This window comes from Danio rerio, chromosome 19, assembly GCF_049306965.1.
Source record: "Danio rerio strain Tuebingen ecotype United States chromosome 19, GRCz12tu, whole genome shotgun sequence".
In the NCBI taxonomy this organism is placed as follows: domain Eukaryota; kingdom Metazoa; phylum Chordata; class Actinopteri; order Cypriniformes; family Danionidae; genus Danio; species Danio rerio.
The window spans coordinates 12,978,057-13,002,797 of NC_133194.1; the positions used below are offsets into that span (position 1 = coordinate 12,978,057).

Below are 24,741 nucleotides of genomic sequence, written 5' to 3' on the forward strand. Positions count from 1 at the left end.
CATGGTAAACTTTACTGGTAAACTGTTTTTTTTAAAGCATTATAAAATCATACAAGTGGTGGTCTCCAAAATTAAACCAATAGTCTTGTACAGCAAACATTGTGCCTACCAGTCTTAATATAAAATTAAACAAATTAATAAATCACACAAAAAACTATATATATATATATATATATATATATATATATATATATATATATATGTATGTATATGTTTTTTATTTTATTATTATTTTTTGGACTGTTGCACTTTTTTGTGTTGTCAATATACTTGTATTTACATAGTCCTGTTGGTATGTATGTTTAAACCACCCCCGAGGATAGTGGAGGTTGCGAGTCACTGGAAATCCTATTGTGAAGGTTCACAGGCTCAGAAGTTGGGGAACCCCTGTACTAGAGGAATCAAACAAACACAACTTATAACTTTTTATCAGTGTTGTTATTTGCATGTCTTTTTGTACAATTAATGATTAAGAAACAGTTATGAATATAAATTATATATTGAAGATTTGGTAAAAGTGTTGCCATGAATATAGCCAATGCTGCTGATATAGCTATAAAACATAAATAGATATTAACAAAAAGGTTTACAAGTCTAAAGAAATGGTTTTAATTGCATTTGCAATTAAAGTAAATTTCATATCTAGTGAAAGACAGAAAACATTACTTAAACTGTATTATACATTAATCTTATACACTTTTACATATTATTCAATATCATTAATAAAATAAATGTAAAAAAAAAACAGAATAAATATATATTTACTCACATCTACATAAGTAAATAAATACTTTGAATGATGGGCTGAAAAATCTGCAGATTTCTGCACCTGCAGATTCCATATGGACCAGTTTATAGCCAATAATTATTATCCAATCTAGAGGAACAACATGCAGTAAATATTGTGGCTCATTATGTTGTTCTAAGGATCTGTGCATGTCTGTTGTGTTCAGGTGCAGTATATTGATCTCAGGGATCGCTTTGATGGTGATATCAGGACTCTAGAGATTTTGTTAGACGTAATAAAATTTATGCACCCTAGCTTTGGCTTCCGCTGGGTCCTACAGGTCAGTGCATGAACATTCACACTTAAGCTTTCATGTTTAATAACTTACTAATAATAAATCATTTGAAGTTACTCATCAGAATGTGATAACAGATATTGTCTGTCCAATGTATTGTGTGTGTGTGTGTGTGTGTGTGTGTGTGTGTGTGTGTGTGTGTGTGTGTGTGTGTTTGTGTGTTTGTGTGTTTGTGTGTTTGTGTGTGTGTGTGTGTGTGTGTGTGTGTGTGTGTGTGTGTGTGTGTGTGTGAATTATAGTTTGAAGATTTTAGAAGGTGTGTAAAGTTTCAAGTAGTGACAGATTGATGGATGGATGGATTATTCTAGCATATTTAACATAGTTGCTAACTTTTTAGCACAGTTAGCATGTTTTTACATGTCTCTATCTTAGTTAACAGTGTACATAGCATTTTTACAACTGTACTAACATGTCTAGCATGTTGTTAGCTTGTCCTAGTCTTATTGTATATGCAAACAGATAGCTTGATGGATAGTTTCTTCCAGTATATAGTAGCTAATGTTGCAGCACATTGCAGCACTAGCATGTTTTATCATGTTTCTTACACATTTTAGTACGTGGATAAAACTGATCATGTCTATATTGATGGATGTATAACAGTATAAACTGTATGTACACTCACCAGCCACTTTATTAGGTACATCTGTCAAACTACTCGTTAACTCAAATTTCTAATCAGCCAATCACATGGCAGCAACTCAATGCATTTAGGCATGCAGACATGGTCAAGAAAGACGATCTGCTGCAGTTCAAACCGAACATCAGAATTGGGAAGAAAGGTCATTTAAGTGACTTTGAACATGATATGGTTGTTGATGCTAGACAGGGCTGGTTTGAGTATTTCAGAAACTGCTGATCTACTGGGATTTTCACGAACAAACCATCTTCAGGGTTTACAGCGAATGGTTCTAAAAAGAGAGAATATCCAGTGAGCGGCAGTTCTGTGGGCGCAAATGCCTTGTTGATGCCAGAGGTCAGAGGAGAATGGCCAGACTGGTTCCAGCTGATTGAACAGTAACCCAAATAACCACTCGTTAAAACCAAGGTATGCAGAAGAGCATCTCTGATCACACAACACCTTGAGGTGGATGGGCTACAGCAGCAGAAGACCACACCGGGTGCCATTCCTGTCAGCTAAAACAGGAAACTGAGGCTACAATTCGCACAGGCTCACCAAAATTGGACAATAGAAGATTGGACAAGCGTTGCCTGGTCTGATGAGTCTCGATTTCTGCCGCAACATTCGGATGTTAGGGTCAGAATTTGGTGTCAGCAACATGAAAGCATGGATCCATCCTGCCTTGTATCAACGGTTCAGGCTGGTGGTGTAATGGTGTGGGGGATATTTTCTTGGCACCTATATTTTCTTGGACCTATTAGTACCAATTGAGCATTGTGTTAACACGACAGCCTACCCGAGTATTGTTGCTGACCATGTCCATCCATTTTTGACCACAGTGTACCCCCTGTATCTTCTGACGGCTACTTCCAGCAGGATAACACGCCATGTCTTAAGGCACAAATTATCTCAGACTAGTTTCTTGTACATGACAAAGAGTTCACTGTGATCTGATGACTGTGGAGGCCATTTCAGCTCAATCCAATAGAGCACATTTGGAATGAGGTGGAATAGGAGATTCATATCATGGATGTGCAGTTGACAAATCTGCAGCAACTGCATGATTCTATCATGTCATTATGGAACAAAATGTCTGGGGAATATTTCCAGTATCTTGCTGAATCTATGCCACAAAGGATTAAGGCAGTTCTCAAGACAAAAGGGGATCCAACCCGGTACTAGTAAGGTATACCTAATAAAGTGGCCGGTGAGTGTATACACTTATCATCTGATAGATGAAATGATAGAACTTTTTTTCTTTTTCTTTTCTTCCTCCATTATGTTAGTAGGACTTGAAGGGGACTCTTGCCCAGGAGCTGGATTTTGAGAATGAAGGCAGAAATTCTGAACGTTGTGCAGAGGAACTGAAGCATTTTAAGTTTGTAGTTGTGCCTAAAGTATTCTGGGACGTGACCAGCAAGGTGGGAATGAATCTTCAAATGACTTCAGTAAAGTCTTTCTATGGTCTCCAATTTTACCATATTAATGAATGCAGTCTATGACTTTGTGCATGTAGAGGGTCCTCACAGCAGAGTACTGCGATGGATGCAAAATCAACAATGTGGAGGAGATTCAGCGTCAGGGACTGAGCCTCAAAGACGTGAGTTTGATGGCATCTGTTGTGACTGACTGCTTCACGTCACAGCCGTTAAACGTTGATAATGATTTCGCTCTGGCTGTGTTTCAGACAGCTGATAAACTCATCCGCATATTTGCAGAGCAGATCTTTTACACCGGCTTCATTCACGCTGATCCACATCCTGGAAACGGTGAGATTACTGTCGTTGTCTGTGCTTATGGCTTCATTAGTTAATGGGGATTAATTAAAGGTGCAGTAGGAGATCTTGGGAAAATGCTAACTTTAGCCTGATTAGCATTATTCCTGGCTGGCGTTGTTTATAGGTTATGCATCCCTCCTCATAAATTTCCATTAATAAGTACATAAGTGAGGTGGGATTTGAACTTCTACTGCCAGATCTGAGATGTTTTTAGTGCCAACTTCTGGTTGTACAGCAAAACTGAATTAAAGTGCTAAGATAATAGTACACAATATTCACATGTAGGGTGAACACATTGTGTCTGCCATCTTGTTTATGCGAATGACATCTGACAAATTCAGAACTATAAATCTACAACTTTTAATTAGAAACACGGGTGTTTTGCTTATCTGTGTGTGCAAATCGAGAAATTTAGCTTTACATGTCAGAGCAGTTTAAATTTCAACTAAGAATACTAATATGAAAAGTTTTGGCACGCTCTCCAGTTTTCTTCTGGTTGGGCAAGCATCTATTATAAAGCACTGGGATATTTTTAAACAGCTGTGCAAAGCATTCACAAAAAAAAATACAAAGAAAGCACAAGATGTTTGTAAATCAACAGACTTGTGTTTATGACTGACATACAAGGCACAGACTAATTATTTATATAGAAATTATTTAATACTCTAATCGTCTTTATCTTTGTGTTAATGTAACCGTTTGCGTTATGTAGTCCTAGATGGTGTTTAGGGGTTGGGAGTTTTTAAGCCGCCTTTAGAACTGTATTTCACAGTGCAATGAGACGTTGTTGCACTCATAGACTAAAGGATATAGACGTAGTATCTGTGACGTCACCCATAGATCGCAAATTAAGCTACCAGTAGGCATAGCCAAACGTCATCATTTTGTTGGCGCGTCATCACACTGACCAGGGGTTACCAGAAAAGGGCAAAGTGGTGGACCGTGAGCTTTTGCTTAGATGGATTTTTCTTTGGGAGAATCGTTTAATACTTTATCACCTGCGACTCGTTTGTGTTCTGACCACATGTGCTTGGTTATTTTCTACATCTAATACTTCAAATATAGTCTGTGTTAGTAAATGCAAGGCTATTTATGAAATCCAGGCATAACACTGTGTAACAACAATTCAGATGACTGTTCTATAGCCTACAGCTGATCAATCTGTCAGATTCCGGAGTGCATTCAAGTTTGAAATAAAATGATAAATGATCTTAAATAAAACAAATACATTTATAGAGATGGTTTATAAGTAATATAATTTCACTCACCTGGGAAATGGAGGCCGCTTGAATGGTTTGAGAGCACAATTAAGTGAACAGCATGCCATATTATCTGATACTTGTAGAAAATAAATCCAGCGCAGAAACTCCATTGAAAATACTGGGGTAAAAGTAATTTTTATATTTTAAAGCGACGGCAGGGAAAAATAGAATTTAATGCAGTGCATCTTGTCTGGTCTGAGACACACTTTATGGCGTATATCAATCAGACAGTGAAAATCACTTATTTTTAAAGAAATCAGATCTTAAATGTAGATCTTAATGAGTTTGTAATAGACCAAAAAAAAAAAAAGTATAACTTTTTTGGCAATCGGATATTAGGCATGGATATAGCCTCCCCAAACAGTTTGATATGGCGCTTGGAAACAGAAGACGCCATAACAAGCAGATCCTTTGGAAGTCAATGGCTGCTGGTTTTCAACAAAAAGTACATCATCTTTTGCTGTTATTCATTTCAGTGCTGGTTAGAAGAGGTCCAGATAAAAAGGCTGAGCTGGTTCTGTTGGATCATGGGCTGTATGAACACCTCAGTAAAAGGTGAGAGCTTGAGAAATAAACAGCACCGTCTCTGCAATGAGCCTGAAACAGGTGAAGACCGTAAACTCTCTGTGTGTGTGTCAGTGACAGAGCAGCTCTCTGCCAGCTGTGGAGAGCCATAATCCTGCGAGATGACGCTGGTATGAAGACATATGCAAATCAACTCGGGGTCAAAGGTGAAGCAGCTTTTCCTAATAATACTATTTTGTTTTCCAAATATTTCCCAAATGATATTTCACAGCATCACTTTCACAGTATTTTTAATTAGATTCACAGAGAAAGTCTTGTTTGTTTTAGTTTGGCTGGAATAGAAATTAAATATAAATAGCAGTTCACACTCACCGGCAACTTGGGTATTAAGGTATTAGGTGCACCTGTCCAACTGCTCGTTAACGCAAATTTCTAATCAGCCAATCACATGGCAGCACCTCAATGCATTTAGGCATGTAGACATGGTCAAGACGATCTGCTGCACTTCAAGCTAAGCATCAGAATGGGGAAGAAAGATCATTTAAGTCAGCGGTCCTCGACCTTTTTATAACGTGGACTAGTCAACGCTTGACAATTTTACCATGGACCAGGGGGGCTGGGGTGGGGGAGCGGTGTTTTGTAGGTTGCTAGGCGACCATCAACAGTTTTCTCAGAGGAAGACAAGCCGACAAAACATTGCTGTCACTCTGATACAAGTAATATTTATAGAGGAAATTACAAAGCACTGCAGTGTTTGGATGTTCTGTGTTTGTCTGAGATAATTAGTGCTACCGAAATGTTTATATTCCATACAAGCTGAAGCTGATTGGATCAAGTGGGTGCGTCTGAAAGGCACAAGCGCGTCACACAACTCTTAGAAGCCGTTTGCATATCGCATCTTTCTAAAGGCCGCCGTCATTTGTGATCTCCAGCAGTTGTAATTCTTGCACAGCCATGGTGGATTCACCTGATTTGTTGACAAATTGATTCCAGATTCAATCCTTGGCAGTTCTCGGGCCTTTTCCCCTTAACAAAGAAAACTTTCAAAGACGTCTATTTCTGACTCGTTTTACTTCTTGTGGATTAAATTTTGACACTGGTCCGCAGCCAAGTGGTTGAGGACCAGTGATTTAAGTGACTTTGAACATGGCATGGCTGTTGGTGCCAGATGGGCTGGTCTGAGTATTTCAGAAATGGCTGATCTACTGGGATTTTCACACACAACCATCTCTAGGGTTTACAGACAGTTGACCGAAAGAGAGAAAATATCCAGTGAGTGGCAGTTCTGTGGGCGCAAATGCCTTGTTGATAGCAGAGGTCAGGGAGAATGGCCAGTCTGGTAAGAGCTGATAGAAAGGCAACAGTAACTCAAAAAGCACTCGTTACAACCGAGGTATACAGAAGAGCATCTCTGAACTAACAACACGTCTAACCTTGAGGGGGATGGGTATGGAACAAAATCAATGCCAAAAGTCTTGAATTAAAAAGCTTGTTGAATATCACAAACTGAAAAAAATAATACACCGTATTAACAAGTTCTTGCGTTTTAATGACTTGAATTCCAGGGTTTGTATTTTTAGGTCCTGAAATTTAACATATCTGTTTATTTAAGCTTTGAATATTTCAACGAAAAATATTTCAAAAACGTTTTCATACTTAAAAATTCAATAATTCATATTCAATTTTCAGATTTCACTTACAAAATATTTAATACCCTTTAAAAATACGATGTATAATATTCAAAAGGTAATTTTCAGTTCATTTTATTTGAGTTCAAATATACGCTTCCATAAATTCAGTGGATCAAATTCGACTGTTAAAATTCAACATTACATCCGGGAGCTGCAGGAAAAGCAATAGATTGCAGATTGAAGATCGCCAGCTGCTCTAGCTTTCACCAGCAGGTGGAGATGGAATAATGTAAGATTTTTAACCCAGTAAACAGGCGAGAAAAAGGCTATTAAAGGCACAAAAGTAGCATTTAATATTAATATCAATGCTTTGGACATTATAAATGATAAAAAGTATGAGTAAAATGAGTAAATGAGGTTTTAGTCATCTATATTTGCCCTTATGTAACGGAAGCCAGCTGGTGATCGCGTAAATCTCAGTTCTCGGATCCAGTGACAGACGTTGTTCTGCAAACTTATCGGAGCTTGTCTCCCATGCTGGCTCGCTCCCTGCTCGGACCGGTGCGGTTACTTGCACATAAACCGTCTTTTGATGAATATGATGTTACACATTGTCTATCTTTATTGACTCTTTCTTCCATAGACGCGAAGTATTATATTGACAGCTAAAGAATATAAACGTAAGAGAAACAGGAGAGGAAATATTATAATAATACAAAATAGATAAACATTGACAGGGCTAAGAACAATTACGAACAAAGATATTCAAAAGCAGAGAGATTTTATGAGAATGTCACACAAAACAGTTTACTTGGAACTGTTAAACAGTGTTCAGGTATGATTTAAGGTTGGTTATGGATGGGGCGTGTAATTTAAAATAATTTAACATAACGTGCGAATGCATTAAAGCAGCTTCTTCAGTTATTATTTAAACGCAGCTATGTCAGGATTGGGATAGGTTATATAATTTCATTATTTAAATTATGATTGTTAATATTAATATTTTATGACATGTATTTGGGCTATTGCACTTAAATAAATCCGTGATTCTAAATTAATATTTCTATTTATCCTTTTTATCACTCTGCTGTCTTTCTCTTCTTTTTTTTCTAATTATTGGGGTTCTGCCACGGTTAAACGTTTGCAAAATGTCTTTAGTTTGTCCAGAATATTGTTTTATTGTTATGTAGCCTATAGGTGAGAAAAATGTATTAACGCAAATGTGGCAATGTCGCAGCCAATTATAAGTAATAAAATGAGTCGCCTGTGGTTTGATAATAGGCAGTTATAACTGACTTTAATTTGTTTTCTGTATTAAATGAGAAAACCATCATTTATAACTTTACAGCAACCATTTGTATTTTATGATTAGCAATGTTGATCTTTTTTGCAGTTATTAAACATATAAACTTATTTAAACTGGTTTAAATTTAATATAGTTGTCACTTCAGCTAGTTTCATAAGATTAATGTTTAGAATGCGTGGTTGAGGGGTTCCTGCAAAGCAGCTCTGTTCATCCTCATGGGGTATTACTGAGCTGTAATCGCCATCTACTGGAGAGAATGTATTTGCTCATTTATTCTATTAACTCTTTTCTGCAAGTCTGTTTTATGATTTCACAAAGTCAAACCATTATTTTTTTATTTTATATTTTGAGATGATCATATTTAAATAAACTATTGCTATGGTAGCTAATATTTCTTTTTTCTTGTTTTAAAAAAAAAATCAGTAGCCTATAAAATTATAATTTTTGCTTGACAAAGTTATTGGTTTAGGATTCTGGATGCATTTTTGCTAAATGAGTGTTGGATACTCTCACACTAGTTAAATCAATTATATTATCAGAAATGACAGATATAAGAATGTCATGACTTTCACTTTCATTTTACATTATTATGCACAAGCCCAGATATCATCTGAAACTTCGGAAGAATTCCTATCATATATTGGCAGCCATCCAGCATCTCTTAACCAGTTTGATATGCGACGCTGGCTCTGACCGGCCATTAATCTTATGAAACTAGCTGAAGTGACAACTATATTAAATTTAAACCAGTTTAAATAAGTTTATATGTTTAATAACTGCAAAAAAGATCAACATTGCTAATCATAAAATACAAATGGTTGCTGTAAAGTTATAAATGATGGTTTTCTCATTTAATACAAAAAACAAATTAAAGTCAGTTATAACTGCCTATTATCAAACCACAGGCGACTCATTTTATTACTTATAATTGGCTGCGACATTGCCACATTTGCGTTAATACATTTTTCTCACCTATAGGCTACATAACAATAAAACAATATTCTGGACAAACTAAAGACATTTTGCAAACGTTTAACCGTGGCAGAACCCCAATAATTAGAAAAAAAAGAAGAGAAAGACAGCAGAGTGATAAAAAGGATAAATAGAAATATTAATTTAGAATCACGGATTTATTTAAGTGCAATAGCCCAAATACATGTCATAAAATATTAATATTAACAATCATAATTTAAATAATGAAATTATATAACCTATCCCAATCCTGACATAGCTGCGTTTAAATAATAACTGAAGAAGCTGCTTTAATGCATTCGCACGTTATGTTAAATTATTTTAAATTACACGCCCCATCCATAACCAACCTTAAATCATACCTGAACACTGTTTAACAGTTCCAAGTAAACTGTTTTGTGTGACATTCTCATAAAATCTCTCTGCTTTTGAATATCTTTGTTCGTAATTGTTCTTAGCCCTGTCAATGTTTATCTATTTTGTATTATTATAATATTTCCTCTCCTGTTTCTCTTACGTTTATATTCTTTAGCTGTCAATATAATACTTCGCGTCTATGGAAGAAAGAGTCAATAAAGATAGACAATGTGTAACATCATATTCATCAAAAGACGGTTTATGTGCAAGTAACCGCACCGGTCCGAGCAGGGAGCGAGCCGGCATGGGAGACAAGCTCCGATAAGTTTGCAGAACAACGTCTGTCACTGGATCCGAGAACTGAGATTTACGCGATCACCAGCTGGCTTCCGTTACATAAGGGCAAATATAGATGACTAAAACCTCATTTACTCATTTTACTCATACTTTTTATCATTTATAATGTCTAAAGCATTGATATTAATATTAAATGCTACTTTTGTGCCTTTAATAGCCTTTTTCTCGCCTGTTTACTGGGTTAAAAATCTTACATTATTCCATCTCCACCTGCTGGTGAAAGCTAGAGCAGCTGGCGATCTTCAATCTGCAATCTATTGCTTTTCCTGCAGCTCCCGGATGTAATGTTGAATTTTAACAGTCGAATTTGATCCACTGAATTTATGGAAGCGTATATTTGAACTCAAATAAAATGAACTGAAAATTACCTTTTGAATATTATACATCGTATTTTTAAGGGGTATTGAATATTTTGTAAGTGAAATCTGAAAATTGAATATGAATTATTGAATTTTTAAGTATGAAAACGTTTTTGAAATATTTTTCGTTGAAATATTCAAAGCTTAAATAAACAGATATGTTAAATTTCAGGACCTAAAAATACAAACCCTGGAATTCAAGTCATTAAAATGCAAGAACTTGTTAATACGGTGTATTATTTTTTTCAGTTTGTGATATTCAACAAGCTTTTTAATTCAAGACTTTAGGCATTGATTTTGTTCCATAGATGGGCTACAGCAGCAGAAGACCACACTGGTTGTCACTCCTGTTGGCTAAGAACAGGAAACTAAAGCTACAATTTGCACAGGCTCACTGGAATTGGACAATAGAAGATTGTCTGGTCTGAGTCTTGATTTCTGCTGCGACATTCAGATGGTTGGGTCAGAATTTGCCGTCAACAACATGAAAGCATGGATCCATCCTGCCTTGAATGAACAGCTCAGGCTGGTGGTGTAATAGTGTGGGGGATATTCTATTGGCACACTTTGGGCTCATTAGTACCAATTGAGCATCGTGTCATCGCCACAGCCTACCCGAGTATTGTTGCTGACCATGTCCATCCCTTTATGACCACAGTGTACGCATCTTCTGATGGCTAATTCTAGTAGGATAATGTGCCATGTTATAAAGCGTGAATCTTGTCACACTGGTTTCTGGAATATGACAATGAGTTCACCACTCAAATGGCCTCCACAGTCACCACAGCTCAATCCAATAGAGCACCTTTGGCATGTGGTGGAATGGGACATTCGCATCATGGATGTGCAGCCGACAAATCTGCACCAACTGCATGTGATGCTATCATGTCAATATGGAACAAAATCTCTGAGGAAAATTTCCGCTACCTTGTTGAATCTATGCCACAAAGGATTAAAACAGTTCTGAAGGCAAAAGGGAGTCCAACCCAGTACTAGTAAGGTGTACCTAAAAAAGTGGCCGGTAAATGTATATATAGAATAGCAATAAAAGAAACTATTATAAATATGAAGATTACCAGGTTTTTTACTCCATTGGCTACAGAACCACTGTTGTCCAATGACTTGCCTTGTTAACCAATTAAGCCTTTAAATTTCAATTTAAGCAAAATACTAGTGTACAATAGTATATTATTATGTACTGTCATCATGAAAAACACACGATGGAATTAATTATTTAAAACTATTTTGTTTAAAATGTGCAGAACATTTTTTTTTTCAAGAAAGAAGTAACATTTCACAACAGAGATAATCTTTTTTTAAACTGTATATTTAAACAGAATTTGAGTGTAAATTTACAATTGAAATACAATGAAGAACCACTTGAGGATTAGCTACATTTATTACTTAATTCATACTTATGTATTTGAGTAAAATGTCAGTTTTGATCTAACTACCGATTACACTTCCACCCAATTTAAAATAAAAAGGGTAAAAAATATAATCAGACCTCGTAAACAGAAACCAATATACAAATGTTTTTTTTTTTTTTTACCTGTCCATACGTGTATGATATTAATCGATTTGTTGCTCTATCCAAGAATATTTCCTGTTCAGCGAGATGCTCCTGCAGCGGCCGATCAATATGTGGGATCTGGGTCTGGGGAACATCCTGACTGGAGAGGAGACGTCCTACATGCGGGACATGGCCATCAACCGCTTCGACAAAATCATGCAGGTGCTGAAGTCTATGCCGCGGCCCATGCTGCTGGTCTTCCGGAACATCAACACCGTCCGCTGCATCAACATCACTCTGGGAGCTCCAGTCGACCGCTACTTCATCATGGCCAAGTGGTACGGAAAAAAACAAAGGCCTGTTTCATCTCCACTGACATAAAGGTCTTTTGTATTTACACTACCTGACTAAAGTCTTGTTACCTATCCAAGTTTTAGAAACAACAAATAATACTCGACTTCTAGTTGATCATTTGGTATTAGAAGTGGCGTATATGACAGGCAAAGGAAAGCATCTTAATGAACTTCCATAGTTCATCAAGATTCTTTTGAATTATTCTTCAATGCCTCCTTCTCCTTCTTACCCCAGACATGCTCAATAATGTTCATTCTGGTGACTGGGCTGGCCAGTCCTGAAACACCTTGACCTTTTTTTGCTTGCAGGAACTTTGATGTGGAGGCTGAATTTGCCCTCTTCTGTGGTTTAAAATCTAATGGGCAGCCCAAATGTCTTGAAACCTCAGATTGTTAATGTTGCCGTCCACTCTGCAGATCTCTCGCACACCCTCATACTGAATGTTACTCCAAACCATGATTTTTCCTTCACCAAACTTGACTGATTTCTGTGAGAATATTGGGTCCATTCGGGTTCCAATAGGTCTTCTGCAGTATTTGTGATTATTGAGATGCAGCTCAACAGATGATTCATCTGAAAAAATCTACCTTCTGAAGTCAAGTTATTATTTGTTGCTCTTACAACTGGGATTGACGACAAGACTTTTGTCAGGTTGTGTACAGTGCCCCAGTTTAATATTGGAACCCTTGATTAAGGTCTGATCTTTAGCTAACGTTATGTCCTTGTTTACTTTCAAAATAGATCTCAGCGGGGTGATTTTCTCTTTCATGTGACGCCCCCTGAGATGTTCCTCTACATTTAGTTATTAATTTGTTAATTCATTCTAGGGCTGAACAAAATGTCGTATGAGCATTAATATTGCAGTGCGTGTATCCGCAATGGTCACATCGCAGGGTTAGGTTGTTTATTAAAGATAGAAATGTTCAAATATTATTTATACAGTGATGCTGACAATGTTATTTTACAGTATGTTAGATTTTTCAGTTTCTGTATTTGAATACAGTTACACTCCCCAGAAATCCTATTTACAGTTGAAGTCAGAAATATTAACCCCGCTGAATTATTAGCCCCCTGTTTTTTTTTTTCCTATTTTCTGTTTAATGGAGAGAAGATTTTGTTACCACATTTCTTAACATAATAGTTTTAATAACTGATTTCTAATAACTGATTTATTTTATCCTTACAATGACAGTAAATAATATTTAACTAGATATTTTTCTAAACACTTCTATACAGCTTAAAGTGACATTTATAAGCTTAACTAGGTTAATTAGGTTAACTAGGCAGGTTAGGGTAATTAGGCGCATTATTGTATAATGATGGTTTGATCTGTAGACTATAAAATAAAATATCGCTTAAATTAAAAATAGGTTTTCTTCAAGCCAAAATAAGACAAATAAGACTTTCTCCAGAAGAAAAAAAAATATTATCAGATACACTGTGAAAATTTCCTTGCTCTGTTAAACGTCGTTTGGGAAATATTTAAAAAAGAAAAAAAATTTAAAGGGGGGCTAATAATTCTGACTTCAACTGTATATACGCTTGTCATTTATTCTATTTTATGCAAATTCACTGCATCAAAATTTATATAATCTTTTTAAATGGAGCTATTCAAGTCATCTGGTGAAATTAAATTCATATCGCGATGTATATTGCAGCTAAACTAAATATTGCAATGTCCAAATTATTATTATTTTTCCTTTCCCCAATATCAGCCCTAATACATTCATTTGTTCATTTATATGAAACTAATAATGAAGAAGGTTCAACTAAGATATTTAATTTGATATTTAACAAGGGTGCCAGAACACTGTATATTCGTCATACTCCTCATTCAAACACTGTTGGAGAACTCTAAATGGAGTTTTGGTATTGAATGGACCCTTTTCACATTTCTGGGTTTCTCAGTAGCGGAAGTCGTCAGAGTTAGTGACTTCAAGCTCAGTGAATGGGAGAGTAAAACACGTGTATTTTTTTCATTATAATTTTTAAAATCCTATTTGCTGAAATAATCAAAGATTGATGCGAATGAGATTGATAATGGCAGCCAGAAGAGAGAAGAATGCCAAATTTACTGTCAAGCCCATACATGCTTCATTTCAGACTTATGCCTTGCGTAAGTAAAGTTTATTTCTAAACTAATTTTAAGAGGATCATGTACAGGGTGGACCATTTATATGGATACACCTTAATAAAATGGGAATGGTTGGTGATATTAACATCCTGTTTATGGCACATTAGTGTATGTGAGGGGGCAAACTTTTTAAGTTGGGTGGTGACCATAGTGGCCATTTTGAAGTCGGCCATCTTGGATCCAACTTTTGTTTTTTCAATAGGAAGAGGGTCATTTGACACATCAAAATCTTCGGGTTTTAATGTAACTTTATTCTTTCATGAGGTGTTTACACGTTTCTGACCACTTAAGCACATTGTGCTCCATGTGCTGCCCATTGTGTTGGATTGTCAATACAACCCTTTTCTCACACTCTTCACACACTGATAGCAACACTGCAGGAGAAATGCCGGCACAGGCTTCCAGTATCTGTAGTTTCGGGTGCTGGACATCTTGTATCTTCACACCATAGACAACAAAGATAGTCAGGCCATTCTTCATCAATAGAACCCTCAAGGCCACTGGATATTTGAAATTGCTACATGATGATGTGCTTCCCTCTTTATGCACTGAAGCTGGCATGTTCCCTGAGTTTTTCCAGCAAGATGGGTGCACCACCACATAATGGATGTCAAGTTGAGCATTCCTAGATGAACAGTTTCCTGAAAAATGGATTGGTCGCAGTGGGCCAGTTGAATGGCCCCAAAGGTCTCCTGATCTGACCTCCTAAGACTTTTATCTTTGGGGTCATCTGAAGGCAATTGTCTATGGTGTGAAGATACAAGATGTGCAGCACCTGAAACTACAGATACTGGAAGCCTGTACTAGCATTTCTCCTGCGGTGTTGCAGTCTGTGTGTGGAGAGTGAGAGAAGAGGGTTGCATTGACAATCCAACACAATGGACAGCACATTGAACACATTTTATAAGTGGTCAGAAACGTGTAAATAACTCATGAAAGAATAAAGTTATGTTAAAACCAAGCACACTATTGTTTTTCTTGTGAAATTCCCAATACGTTTGATGTGTCGACTTCAAAATGGCCACCATGGTCACCACCCATCTTAAAAAGTTTGCCGCCTCACATATACTAATGAGCCACAAACAGGATGTTAATATCACCAACCATTCCCATTTTATAAAGGTATATACAAACAAATGGCCCACCCTGTACTTGATGTTTGATGATTGTCCACAGCTGGTCCCGCATTGACTAACGGATGATTCACCAACTAGACGATTCCACTCATTATAACATTTTTTTTTTCCTCCGTTATCTTCGACTTAAAGAATCCCCCTCCCACCCTTACTCTCTCTCCTTTCGTCATTGGGTGACACAGAGGCCCAGTGATTTACCTCTCACCTCATATCAAAAATGTCTCTGGTTAAAGTCCTTTCTGAGTTTATGCTGAGATTGCTTGTTCTTCCCGTGCTCATGTGGGTTTTCCCCGGATTCCCCTCACAGTCCAAAAACACGCAACCTAAGTAACCAGAATAAACCAAATTGGCATTGTAGTCAAGCTCTTAGCAAGCTGTTTATCTCTCCTTAGCCATCCCCTATATCTCTCATTAGCCAAAAACAAGTCGGGGAGTTCATCGAGATCTACTTGAGCTTAAACTCCCCGCTTGACTTACTAACAGGAGGGAGCTCAGAGCTCGAAGATCTTATACACTCAGGGCTTTCTCCCAAGACAGCATGCCAAACAAGCTTAATCATCAGCTGAGTAAAACTCTTGACGTGGTAATCATTTTTTTGTAATTTGGTGCAAAGATGGTCTAATAATACATTTAAGTGTACTTGCTTTTTTATTATTAGTATATTAAAAACTTATTAGGATTTAAGATGCTGATGATCGTTGAACAACGTCATAACAGTCTTGTGAAAAGGGTTCATAGAGTTGTATTGGATGTTGAATTTGGATTGTGTGTTTCAGTGCTGTGAGAGGACATGGCAGAGCTCAGGCTGAGGACATTAGGTTGTTTTCCAGACTGTCCGTCTTCCGCTGGGTTTGCTCCTTCTGGGAGAGCCTCAAGTTCGAATTCGCTTTAAGGTGACGACTTGCTCTAGAAAAATAGTTTTGTTTACCAAACTGTTTCATTCTTTTTTTTGTAGTTCTGTGGGAGTCTTTTTAAATTCTTTATTAAAAAAGATCTATTTTAATTTAATTACTACAATTTATTTCGCAATAATAGAAGCCTGGTTTTGTTTATTTGTTATGATATGAAACTATTATGATATATTTGAACAAATATCGCAAGCTTTTTTATCTTTGAGCTTTTTAAATCAAAATTAAATTATAAATTAGTTTTGTAATGTATTATTGTTTATATCTATTATTGTATGATTATTATTATTATTTTATTATTTACAGTGCTCAACAGAGTACACCCAATTTTGAAAACGAATATTTGTATCCATTTCCCAGTGAATATAGGTTGTATATTTTGGTGGATTTAAACAAAACAGATTTATTAAGCTGCTAAATTTATTAAAATTATATTTTAATCACAGAATATCTTTAGAAAATAGTAACATAATACATTTAAATTTATGCTAAATATTGACAAAAAAATGACAAACTACAAAATGTTAGAGCAAAATTTGAGAGAAACAAAAAATGTATTTTTAATTTTTGTACTTCATATTTTTCCCTAACATATACACTTGACTACTAATTTTGGACCGTTATCATGAGCCATTTCATTAGATAAGCTCCAGATTTTGCTTCACGACTGACTAATCTAATATATATGCACAAATATAACATTGTATAGCTTCCTGTAGAAAACATGAATTTAAATGAGACTTGTGAGGGGTTTACTTGTATATGTTGAGCACTGTGCTGCACTGTAAAGCATTATGCTGTAATATATACTGTGTGTGTGTGTAATGGATATATGAGGTATATTATACTAGAAAACTGTAATCTGTTTGTCACATTTTCCGTTATAAGGTGCAGCAATGTTTGAAAGATAATTCTAACCACACATTTCCAGCCAACAGCAGTGTCTAGTAATGATACTGGATATTATATAAAAAAATATATCATTTTTATAGGGGATGTTTTTTTTTTTTAAAGTTATCAAATGTAGCTTACAAAATTTGCTCAAATTAGAGCACCTTTATGCCAGTTTTTGTATGGGTTGCTGTATAAATTGATAAATATATGTATCTGAAGATATTAACAATTTTTGTTCTACCTCCAGGTCAGAGATGGCGCTCATGAGTGTCACTCGCTCTCTGCTGAAGCTGCTGGCTTTCTGCAATATGGTCACGCTGGATCAGGATGTGTTTCAGTATCTGAAATGAAGCTCAGCAGCATACCTCAGCATTATGGCTTTTATTTTGGTCAAAGTTCAGTGACTGACCTGAGCTCGGGCTCTCAGGAACCTCTCTCACTTTCTTCTGCTCTGGTGAGCTGCATTTCTCTGAAAGCTGAGCACTTTTTAAATATGCTTTTACCAGGTAGAATAATGCAGCATTTCATAAACTTTTTACACATAATTCAGGGTGCCATAGAATGAAAATCTGGATCTATCAAGCGTAGCTCAAAAATAATAATTCAACAGATGGAAATGATTGATTGTGAATCTCAAATACCCAGCAGAGATCCATTGCTTGCTTGTTCTCATGCAAATCTTTTTTTTCGCAGACAAAAAAAAAAACTGTTCCTGGCTTTGGAGTTTAATGGAGTATAGTGTGAGTGTGTACGAGATCTTTGTCTGAGAAAATCAAAATAAGCAGCTCCGCTTTCAGAACATGAAAAATGTTGGATGTATGGATTATAAACCTCATTAATATTAACGACCCTTCCAAATATGATCAAAACCATGCATCTCTAATTAGGACAAATTCATTAATAGTTTTTTTACAATGCACCCCTGGCAAAACTGTACTTTCACCCATCAGTCACTGACTTGAGCATCAGAGTAGAGCTCATTATTATTCATGACCCTTCCAAATATGGTCAAAACCATCCATCTCAAATTAGTACTGATTTATTGATAGTTTTTAGAACGCAACCCTGGCATAACAGTACTTTCACTCATCAGGCACTGACTTAAGCTGCGGTCACACTTGACTTTTCTCCTCATAGACTTCCATTTATACACACACGAATGTGTCAGACTGGAAACGCAGGGTCATACGTTAAGTTTTGCAGGTCACTGCGGTACAAAGTTCAAGCTTGGTGAACTCTGACCTGCGAAATCGCTTCACTTGACTGCGTGAGACCAATCAAGGATCGAAACATGACCTCTCTGGAAAGAAATTTAAAACATGGAGCAATCGCTCGCTTTTTTAATGTCTAATAATTTTATTTAATCCTGCCCCTTTTCGCAGCGCCGTATGACAGAATTTCAAACACACAAACTCCAGTGTGACCGCAGCTTTAAAATTCAGAGTAGAGTTCATAAATATTCACGACTCTTCCAAATATGGTCGAAACCATTCATCTCCAATTAGAACCAATTCATTTATTTTATTTTCAGCTTACTCCACTTATTAATGGAATGAACCGCCAACTTATCCAGCACATGTTTTACGCAGCGGATGCCCCTCCAGCTGCAAGCTATCACTATGAGACATCCATACACACTCCATCACACTCATACACGATGGACAATTTAGCCTACCCAATTCACCTGTACCGCATGTCCTTGGACTGTGGGGGAAACCGGGTCTCCGCACAGGTCACGTGACTGAAAAGTATGAATAGTGTTTAAAATATACCTGTAAACACTTTTCCACTTATCTAAGCCATATACCTTCTGTGTTGATATCTGAAAACTATTTAGCAAGGAATCCAGTGCATTCTATGGCACCTTTTAAAGCTTGTGAAATAAAAAGAACCTGATAAAGCTACATTCTCTTCTTCTGAAGGCCGCAGTTTTGAAACACTAAAATAATTAGAACGAATGAAGCAAACGTTTATGGGGTTTAGCATTTTCAGTGACTTATTGCAATTTCAGTCATACAGCAACGACCGCAATAGACATGTTTATAAGAATAATATTTTAAATGTGTGCCATTTTGTATTCCAATGATTCATTTGTTGTTGAATATGCAGGAGGAACTGAGGAATTGCGCAGTGATGAGCTTATGGTTGTGAGAATTGGACATAATCTACCTGTATTTAATGTGTTTTCAATATAAATCATTTGTATTTCAATTTTGTCAAACATTCATCAATGATTATTTTATTAACCTCCTTTTTTTTTTACTCTATAAAGGTTATCAAAATGTTAAGCTTGACCTTTTCTGTGTACTCGTATCAGACAATTTAGTCAATAGGTTTAACTTTTTTTTTTAGTATTAAATTAGATTTTTTATATTCTTAAAGCCTGTGCACACAGACGGTTTTTGCTCGCGTTTTCAATCGACGTTTAACGCCTCGTGACTAAATAAAAGACGTCAATGTGATCGTGCACACCAACGTACAAAACGGCAGGCACAAAAGCGCATATTTAAAAAAAAAAAAAATGCCTCATGCTTGTTTTTTTATTTGACCGCACGTTAAAACCTTTTCCACCAATCTGGTTGGCACTTTTGTTCACGTGCATGGAGCTGCTGAAGTTACAGTTAACAGCTCTTGGAGGCGCTCAAACGCAAAACTGTCAATGTGAGCGCACTTTGAAGAAGATACCCAGAGGCCATATGAACGTGGAGCTGCTTATTGCTCCGGTGAACAATAATCATTTCTTCATCCCTAGATCAAGTCACCAGTAACTTTAACAACAAGCGTGTGAACTTCTTCTCTTCCTCTTCTTCTGTGTTATAAGCGGGTGTCAGAAGCTTAAAGTTGTGTAGTGCCATCTAACATCAAGGAGTGATTTTGCATACTCTTCTGCTGAAAATCGATTAGGGTTTGAATCCGAAAAAACGTCTCATAAAACGCTGACGATAAACGCAAATGAAAAGCGTCCCCGTGTGTACGAGCCTTTAATCTACTGAATGTCACAATATGAATATTGAATTAAAACTTAGCACAGATAACAAAAAAGGAGACTCATTCCTAAAGTATGCCATAAGTCCTTGTGACGTACTGGATCTGCTCCAATATGTAGTGTAGTGCGTTTAGGGTTGGGGTAGGCAGAGATCAGCGGTCACCAATCTCGTTCCTGGAGGTCCGGTGCCCTGCAGGGTTTAGCTTCAACTTGCCTCAACAAACCTGCCTGGGTGTTTCAAGCATACCTAGCTTGATTAGCTTGTTCAGGTGTGTTTGATTAGGGTTGGAGCTTAAAGCTGCGGTCACACTAGAGTTTGAGCGTGCAAAATTCTGGCGTAGGGCTCTGCGAAAAGGGGCGGGATTAAATAAGATGATCAGACATTTAGAACGCGAGCGATTGCTCCATATTTTAAATTCCTGTCCAGAGAGGTCATGTTTTGATCCTCGATTGGTCTCAAGCAGTCAAGTGATGCGATTTCGCAGGTCAGAGTTCACCAAGCTTGAACTCTGCAACCTGCGAAACTTGACCCATGACCCTGCGTTTCCGGTCTGACGCATTCCTGTGCGTATGAATGGAAGTCCATGGGAGGAAAAGCCCAGTGTGACCGCAGCTTAAATCTGCAGGACATTTCCTCTAAGAACAAGTTTGGTGATCCCTGGCGTAGATGTTGATAACACACAGTTTACTAGGTAATTTAATGATTAAAATAAATTATTTTTATTTCTAGCCTGCACATGCATGTCAACTACATATCAGACCTGATCCAGTACGTCATCGTGCTGCAGTGGACACACTTTTATTGATTACAGTAGGGTTGTGCAATATGACAATAACTAATGAAACCATTTTGCTGTGTGCCTTTTCTTCCCCCACAAACAATGGCTAGTTCAATCACAAATAAATAAATGTAAAACTAAAAATGCCAACAGCTGGTGACAAGTCTCTTAATGTGTGGTTGAGAGAATCATTCACTCAAACAATCCTTCAAAAAGGCCCACAAAGCAATTGAGTCTTTATTAAAGAGCCCATATTATACATGAAATAGGGTCATATCTTGGTTGTAAGGGTCTCCAACAACAGTCTAATATGCATGCAAGGTCAAAAAACACTTTCATGGTCTTATAATCTGCATTTATTTTTACCTAATTATCCCAGCGACTCCTGTATGAATCGTCCAGTGATTCATTTGTTCCCAAACCCCTCCTTAGCGCGAAGCTAATCTGCGCTGATTGGACCGATGACAGTCTGTTGCGATTGGTCGACTGCCTTCAGTCAGAGAGTAAAATGCACAACAGCTAATCAGCAATATAAAAGTAATCACAGTTCATACACGCTCGATAGTGTAGGCGTGGATTTTAGCTGCCAGTGGGTCAATGTAAATACAGACGATGGACTTGAAAATTCAGACGATTAACTATTTCATTGAGCAAAAACTCCAAAAACTGTCGAGGAGATCTCCTAGCTTGTCTCACTCTGCTCTTTTCAGACACAAACACACACACACACACACACACACACACACACACACACACACATTGCCATCGTCCGCGCACACAAACACAAAAACACACACAGACCTCCGAGCGACAACGCGCACGCGCGCACACACACACAAACACACACACACACACTACCCTTGTCCACGGAGCTCCATAAACAAAGCAGCATGCGTCGCATGACTTTGCACGCGATAAGAGAATATAGCCAGTTAACCTGATACAGTACACGCGGTTACAAGTAACAAATCACAACTAAATACATTTGCAAGCTAGAGTCAACGAGGCAACAACTTTAATCGCACGTACTTACACTTGAGAAATGGAGGAAGAAACCCATCCTGACGTCCAGCAGTAAGTTACTCTTTACTGATCCTTCCTTTAACAAACGCTGATGAAGTATTCTTTGTAGCATGTAGCTTCCAGAAGTTTCCAGTAGTTTCCAACTGCTTGGTTATAATGCTGAGGTTTCATCTTTGGGTAGAGGCTCGATAATATCCATCTGCAGTGTGACTTCAATCGACCGACATGTTTGTGTGCGTGTGTTTGTGGGTGTGTGTCTGTGTGCGTTACTGCGTCAGAGGGCGGGGCCTCAGGTTTGAAATCTCCCGGGTTTGCGTGTGCACGTGAATAACTTGGTTTCGTTCGTAAGTCATGGCGAAACACCTAATGACTCGGTATCAAGGCGACTCGTTTGAAGCATATGAGTCGACTCTTTTATAGATGAATCAACCGTTTTAAACACTGTACACTAACAGATTTAAGCCTTAGCTGGATACTTCACTTCACTTAGAGCTGTGTTACACACTACATGGAGGGGAATTTTCAAAAAACTATAATATGAGCTCTTTAAAGAACCGACTCATTGACTCGATTCATTAAAAACGAAATGCTGCAGTGAAGGTTATTTGGAAATGTTTTACTTGGTGAAATAAACTTGTTTCGCTAAAATTCAATATGACCTTATTTGTTGAACTGTTTATATAAAATCAATATGTTCATGTGCTGATTTACATGCACCTGTGTGATACTGGATTGAATCATTTTTCAAATATAAAGCAACTACGGTCACCCTTTATTTTAATGTACAATTTACCTTATTACACCATTAAGGTAGTGGGTTTAGGTATTGGGAAGGATTAGGAGTGTAAAATAAGACCATACTTTAGAAGAGCTAATAAATAGTAAATATATTAATATTAGTCAGGTAATAAGCCAGTAGTAAATTGCGTCTTTAAATTGTTACTGCAAAATTTCATAGAGGGACTTATTCCTCATTTATTATATGAACTTGTCATTCTACCTGTATTCTAATAAGCTTCATCATGCAACAAATTCTTTTGAACACTCTTTCACTCTTTTCAAAAAACCCAATACAGGTTCGTGTTATTGTAGATATATATTGCACATCCCTAAATAAAAGGTGTAATTCTTTTGACGGATTAAATTGGTGAAAAAAATAAAGAGAAAGAAAGATGACACTGAAGACATGACCGTATCCACATGTTTCTCTGTTCTTAATGTCAACATGAACGACATGGTCATTTCTTTTCTTACAAAATATTCTATGAAACACAATACCGTTTACTGTACTTCCTTTTTGGTCAACAACAAAAAAACATCAGTATGACAAATGTTAGTTTCTGCTTTTCTATCAAAACATTGAAATATAAAACAGTGGGCAAAAAGGGGAAACCTTCATGGGATGGAAAACAGTGAGCTCTTCAGAAGTGAGCAGTGACTCTTTCAATCTCCAGAAGATCATCCAAGATCTGAAATGAACGGAAAAACTGATGAGCGGAGGTGGAAAAGGGGAAACTTTGAGACCTAGTTTTCCTGAAACATTTAAATGTGTTAAAACTGTCCACCTACTGACTGAACAAATGAACATTACTCCAAAACAACATATTCCTACCATAAAAGTGTTGCCGTCATTTATGTTCTTGTCTTGAGTTCCCACTTATGTGTCAGATGCTTAAATATAGGGTTATTTATGAGATCTATGACTATGGTCATTATGGTTTATTAAAAGTTAATGCGTGATTCTGTCACTTAACTGTCATTATAACATTTGTTTTAAAGTGTAATTTCTTGTTAAATTTCAGAAATATTTAAAATATTAAAAAAAAGAATTAATAAAGTAAAATAGTAATACATTAAACAGAAATATAAGGAAAATATTAATGGGCTCATTTAAAAAGAAATAAATATTGACTAATAACAAGAATAAAACCTAATAATTCAAATTAACCCTTGTTCTTCACATAATAAAATATTTAAATTAAATATAAAATAAAAATATTTTTTAAATACAGTTGAAGTCAGAATTATTAGCCCTGTTTATTTTTTCCCCAATGTCTGTTTAACGGAGATTTTTTCAACACATTTCTAAACATATTCGTTTTAATAACTCATCTCTAATAATTTTAATAACTCATCTCTAATAATCTTTGCCTTGATGACAGTAAATAATATTTGACAAGATATTTTTCAAGACACTTCTATACAGCTTAAAGTGACATTTAAAGGCTTAATTAGGTTAACTAGGCAGGTTAGGGTAATTAGGCAAGTTATTGTGTAATGATAGTTTTTTATGCTGACTATAGGAAAAAATATATAGCTTAAAGGGGCTAATAATTTTGGCCTTAAAATGGCTTTTAAAAATTAAAAAATGCTTTTATTCTAGCTGAAATAAAACAAATAAGACTTTCTCCAGAATAAAAATATTATCAGACATACTGTGACAATTTCTATGCTCTTAATAATTCAAAATGTAAACAAAAGCTATAAGAGTATGTTCATGAAACTAAAATAACACTTCACAATTTCATCCAAGACTATTAATAGTATTGATTTTTCCCCTACATCTTTATGGATTTTTCTTGTTGTGTACGTACTGTATATAGATAAGCATTAGATGTCTATTTCACACTGCTAAAATGAATATATTTTCAATACTTGTTCACAACAGTTTTAATTTAAATATTAGCAGATGCTTTTAACCAAAGGAATAGAACACATGTGAGGAACACAACGGGCAAATAATCATAATAGTAGCAAATAATCAAT

The 24,741-nt window shown here is 36.4% G+C and overlaps 2 protein-coding genes across 12 annotated transcripts in view; one reads left to right on the forward strand and one right to left on the reverse strand.

Moving 5' to 3' along the window:
* Positions 1–19,475, forward strand: part of adck5 (aarF domain containing kinase 5) — a 38,680-nt gene extending 19,205 nt beyond the window's left edge. For 2 of the 10 annotated variants that reach the window (XR_012394433.1, XR_012394435.1), the window contains exons 7-16: positions 954–1,067; positions 2,991–3,122; positions 3,218–3,301; positions 3,389–3,470; positions 5,218–5,296; positions 5,381–5,472; positions 11,847–12,099; positions 16,162–16,278; positions 17,435–18,280; positions 18,617–19,475. Coding sequence is in view for 2 of the 10 variants with exons in the window: in NM_001202526.1 (NP_001189455.1) it covers positions 954–1,067; positions 2,991–3,122; positions 3,218–3,301; positions 3,389–3,470; positions 5,218–5,296; positions 5,381–5,472; positions 11,847–12,099; positions 16,162–16,278; positions 17,435–17,537 (1,056 nt within the window). In the remaining 8 variants the exon portion in view is untranslated. Of the gene's footprint in view, positions 1–953; positions 1,068–2,990; positions 3,123–3,217; positions 3,302–3,388; positions 3,471–5,217; positions 5,297–5,380; positions 6,714–10,556; positions 11,505–11,639; positions 11,725–11,846; positions 12,100–16,161; positions 16,279–17,434 lie in introns of those variants that run through there. The other 8 variants (XR_012394434.1, XR_012394436.1, XR_012394439.1 and 5 more) reach the window with 7 other exon arrangements.
* A 3,690-nt stretch (positions 19,476–23,165) lies between these two features.
* Positions 23,166–24,741, reverse strand: part of cpsf1 (cleavage and polyadenylation specific factor 1) — a 53,254-nt gene continuing 51,678 nt past the window's right edge. For both annotated transcript variants that reach the window (XM_005159584.5, NM_001114681.2), the window contains exon 38: positions 23,166–23,444. In XM_005159584.5, the coding sequence (XP_005159641.1) occupies positions 23,397–23,444 (48 nt within the window). In that variant the 3' untranslated portion in view covers positions 23,166–23,396. The remainder of the gene's footprint in view (positions 23,445–24,741) is intronic.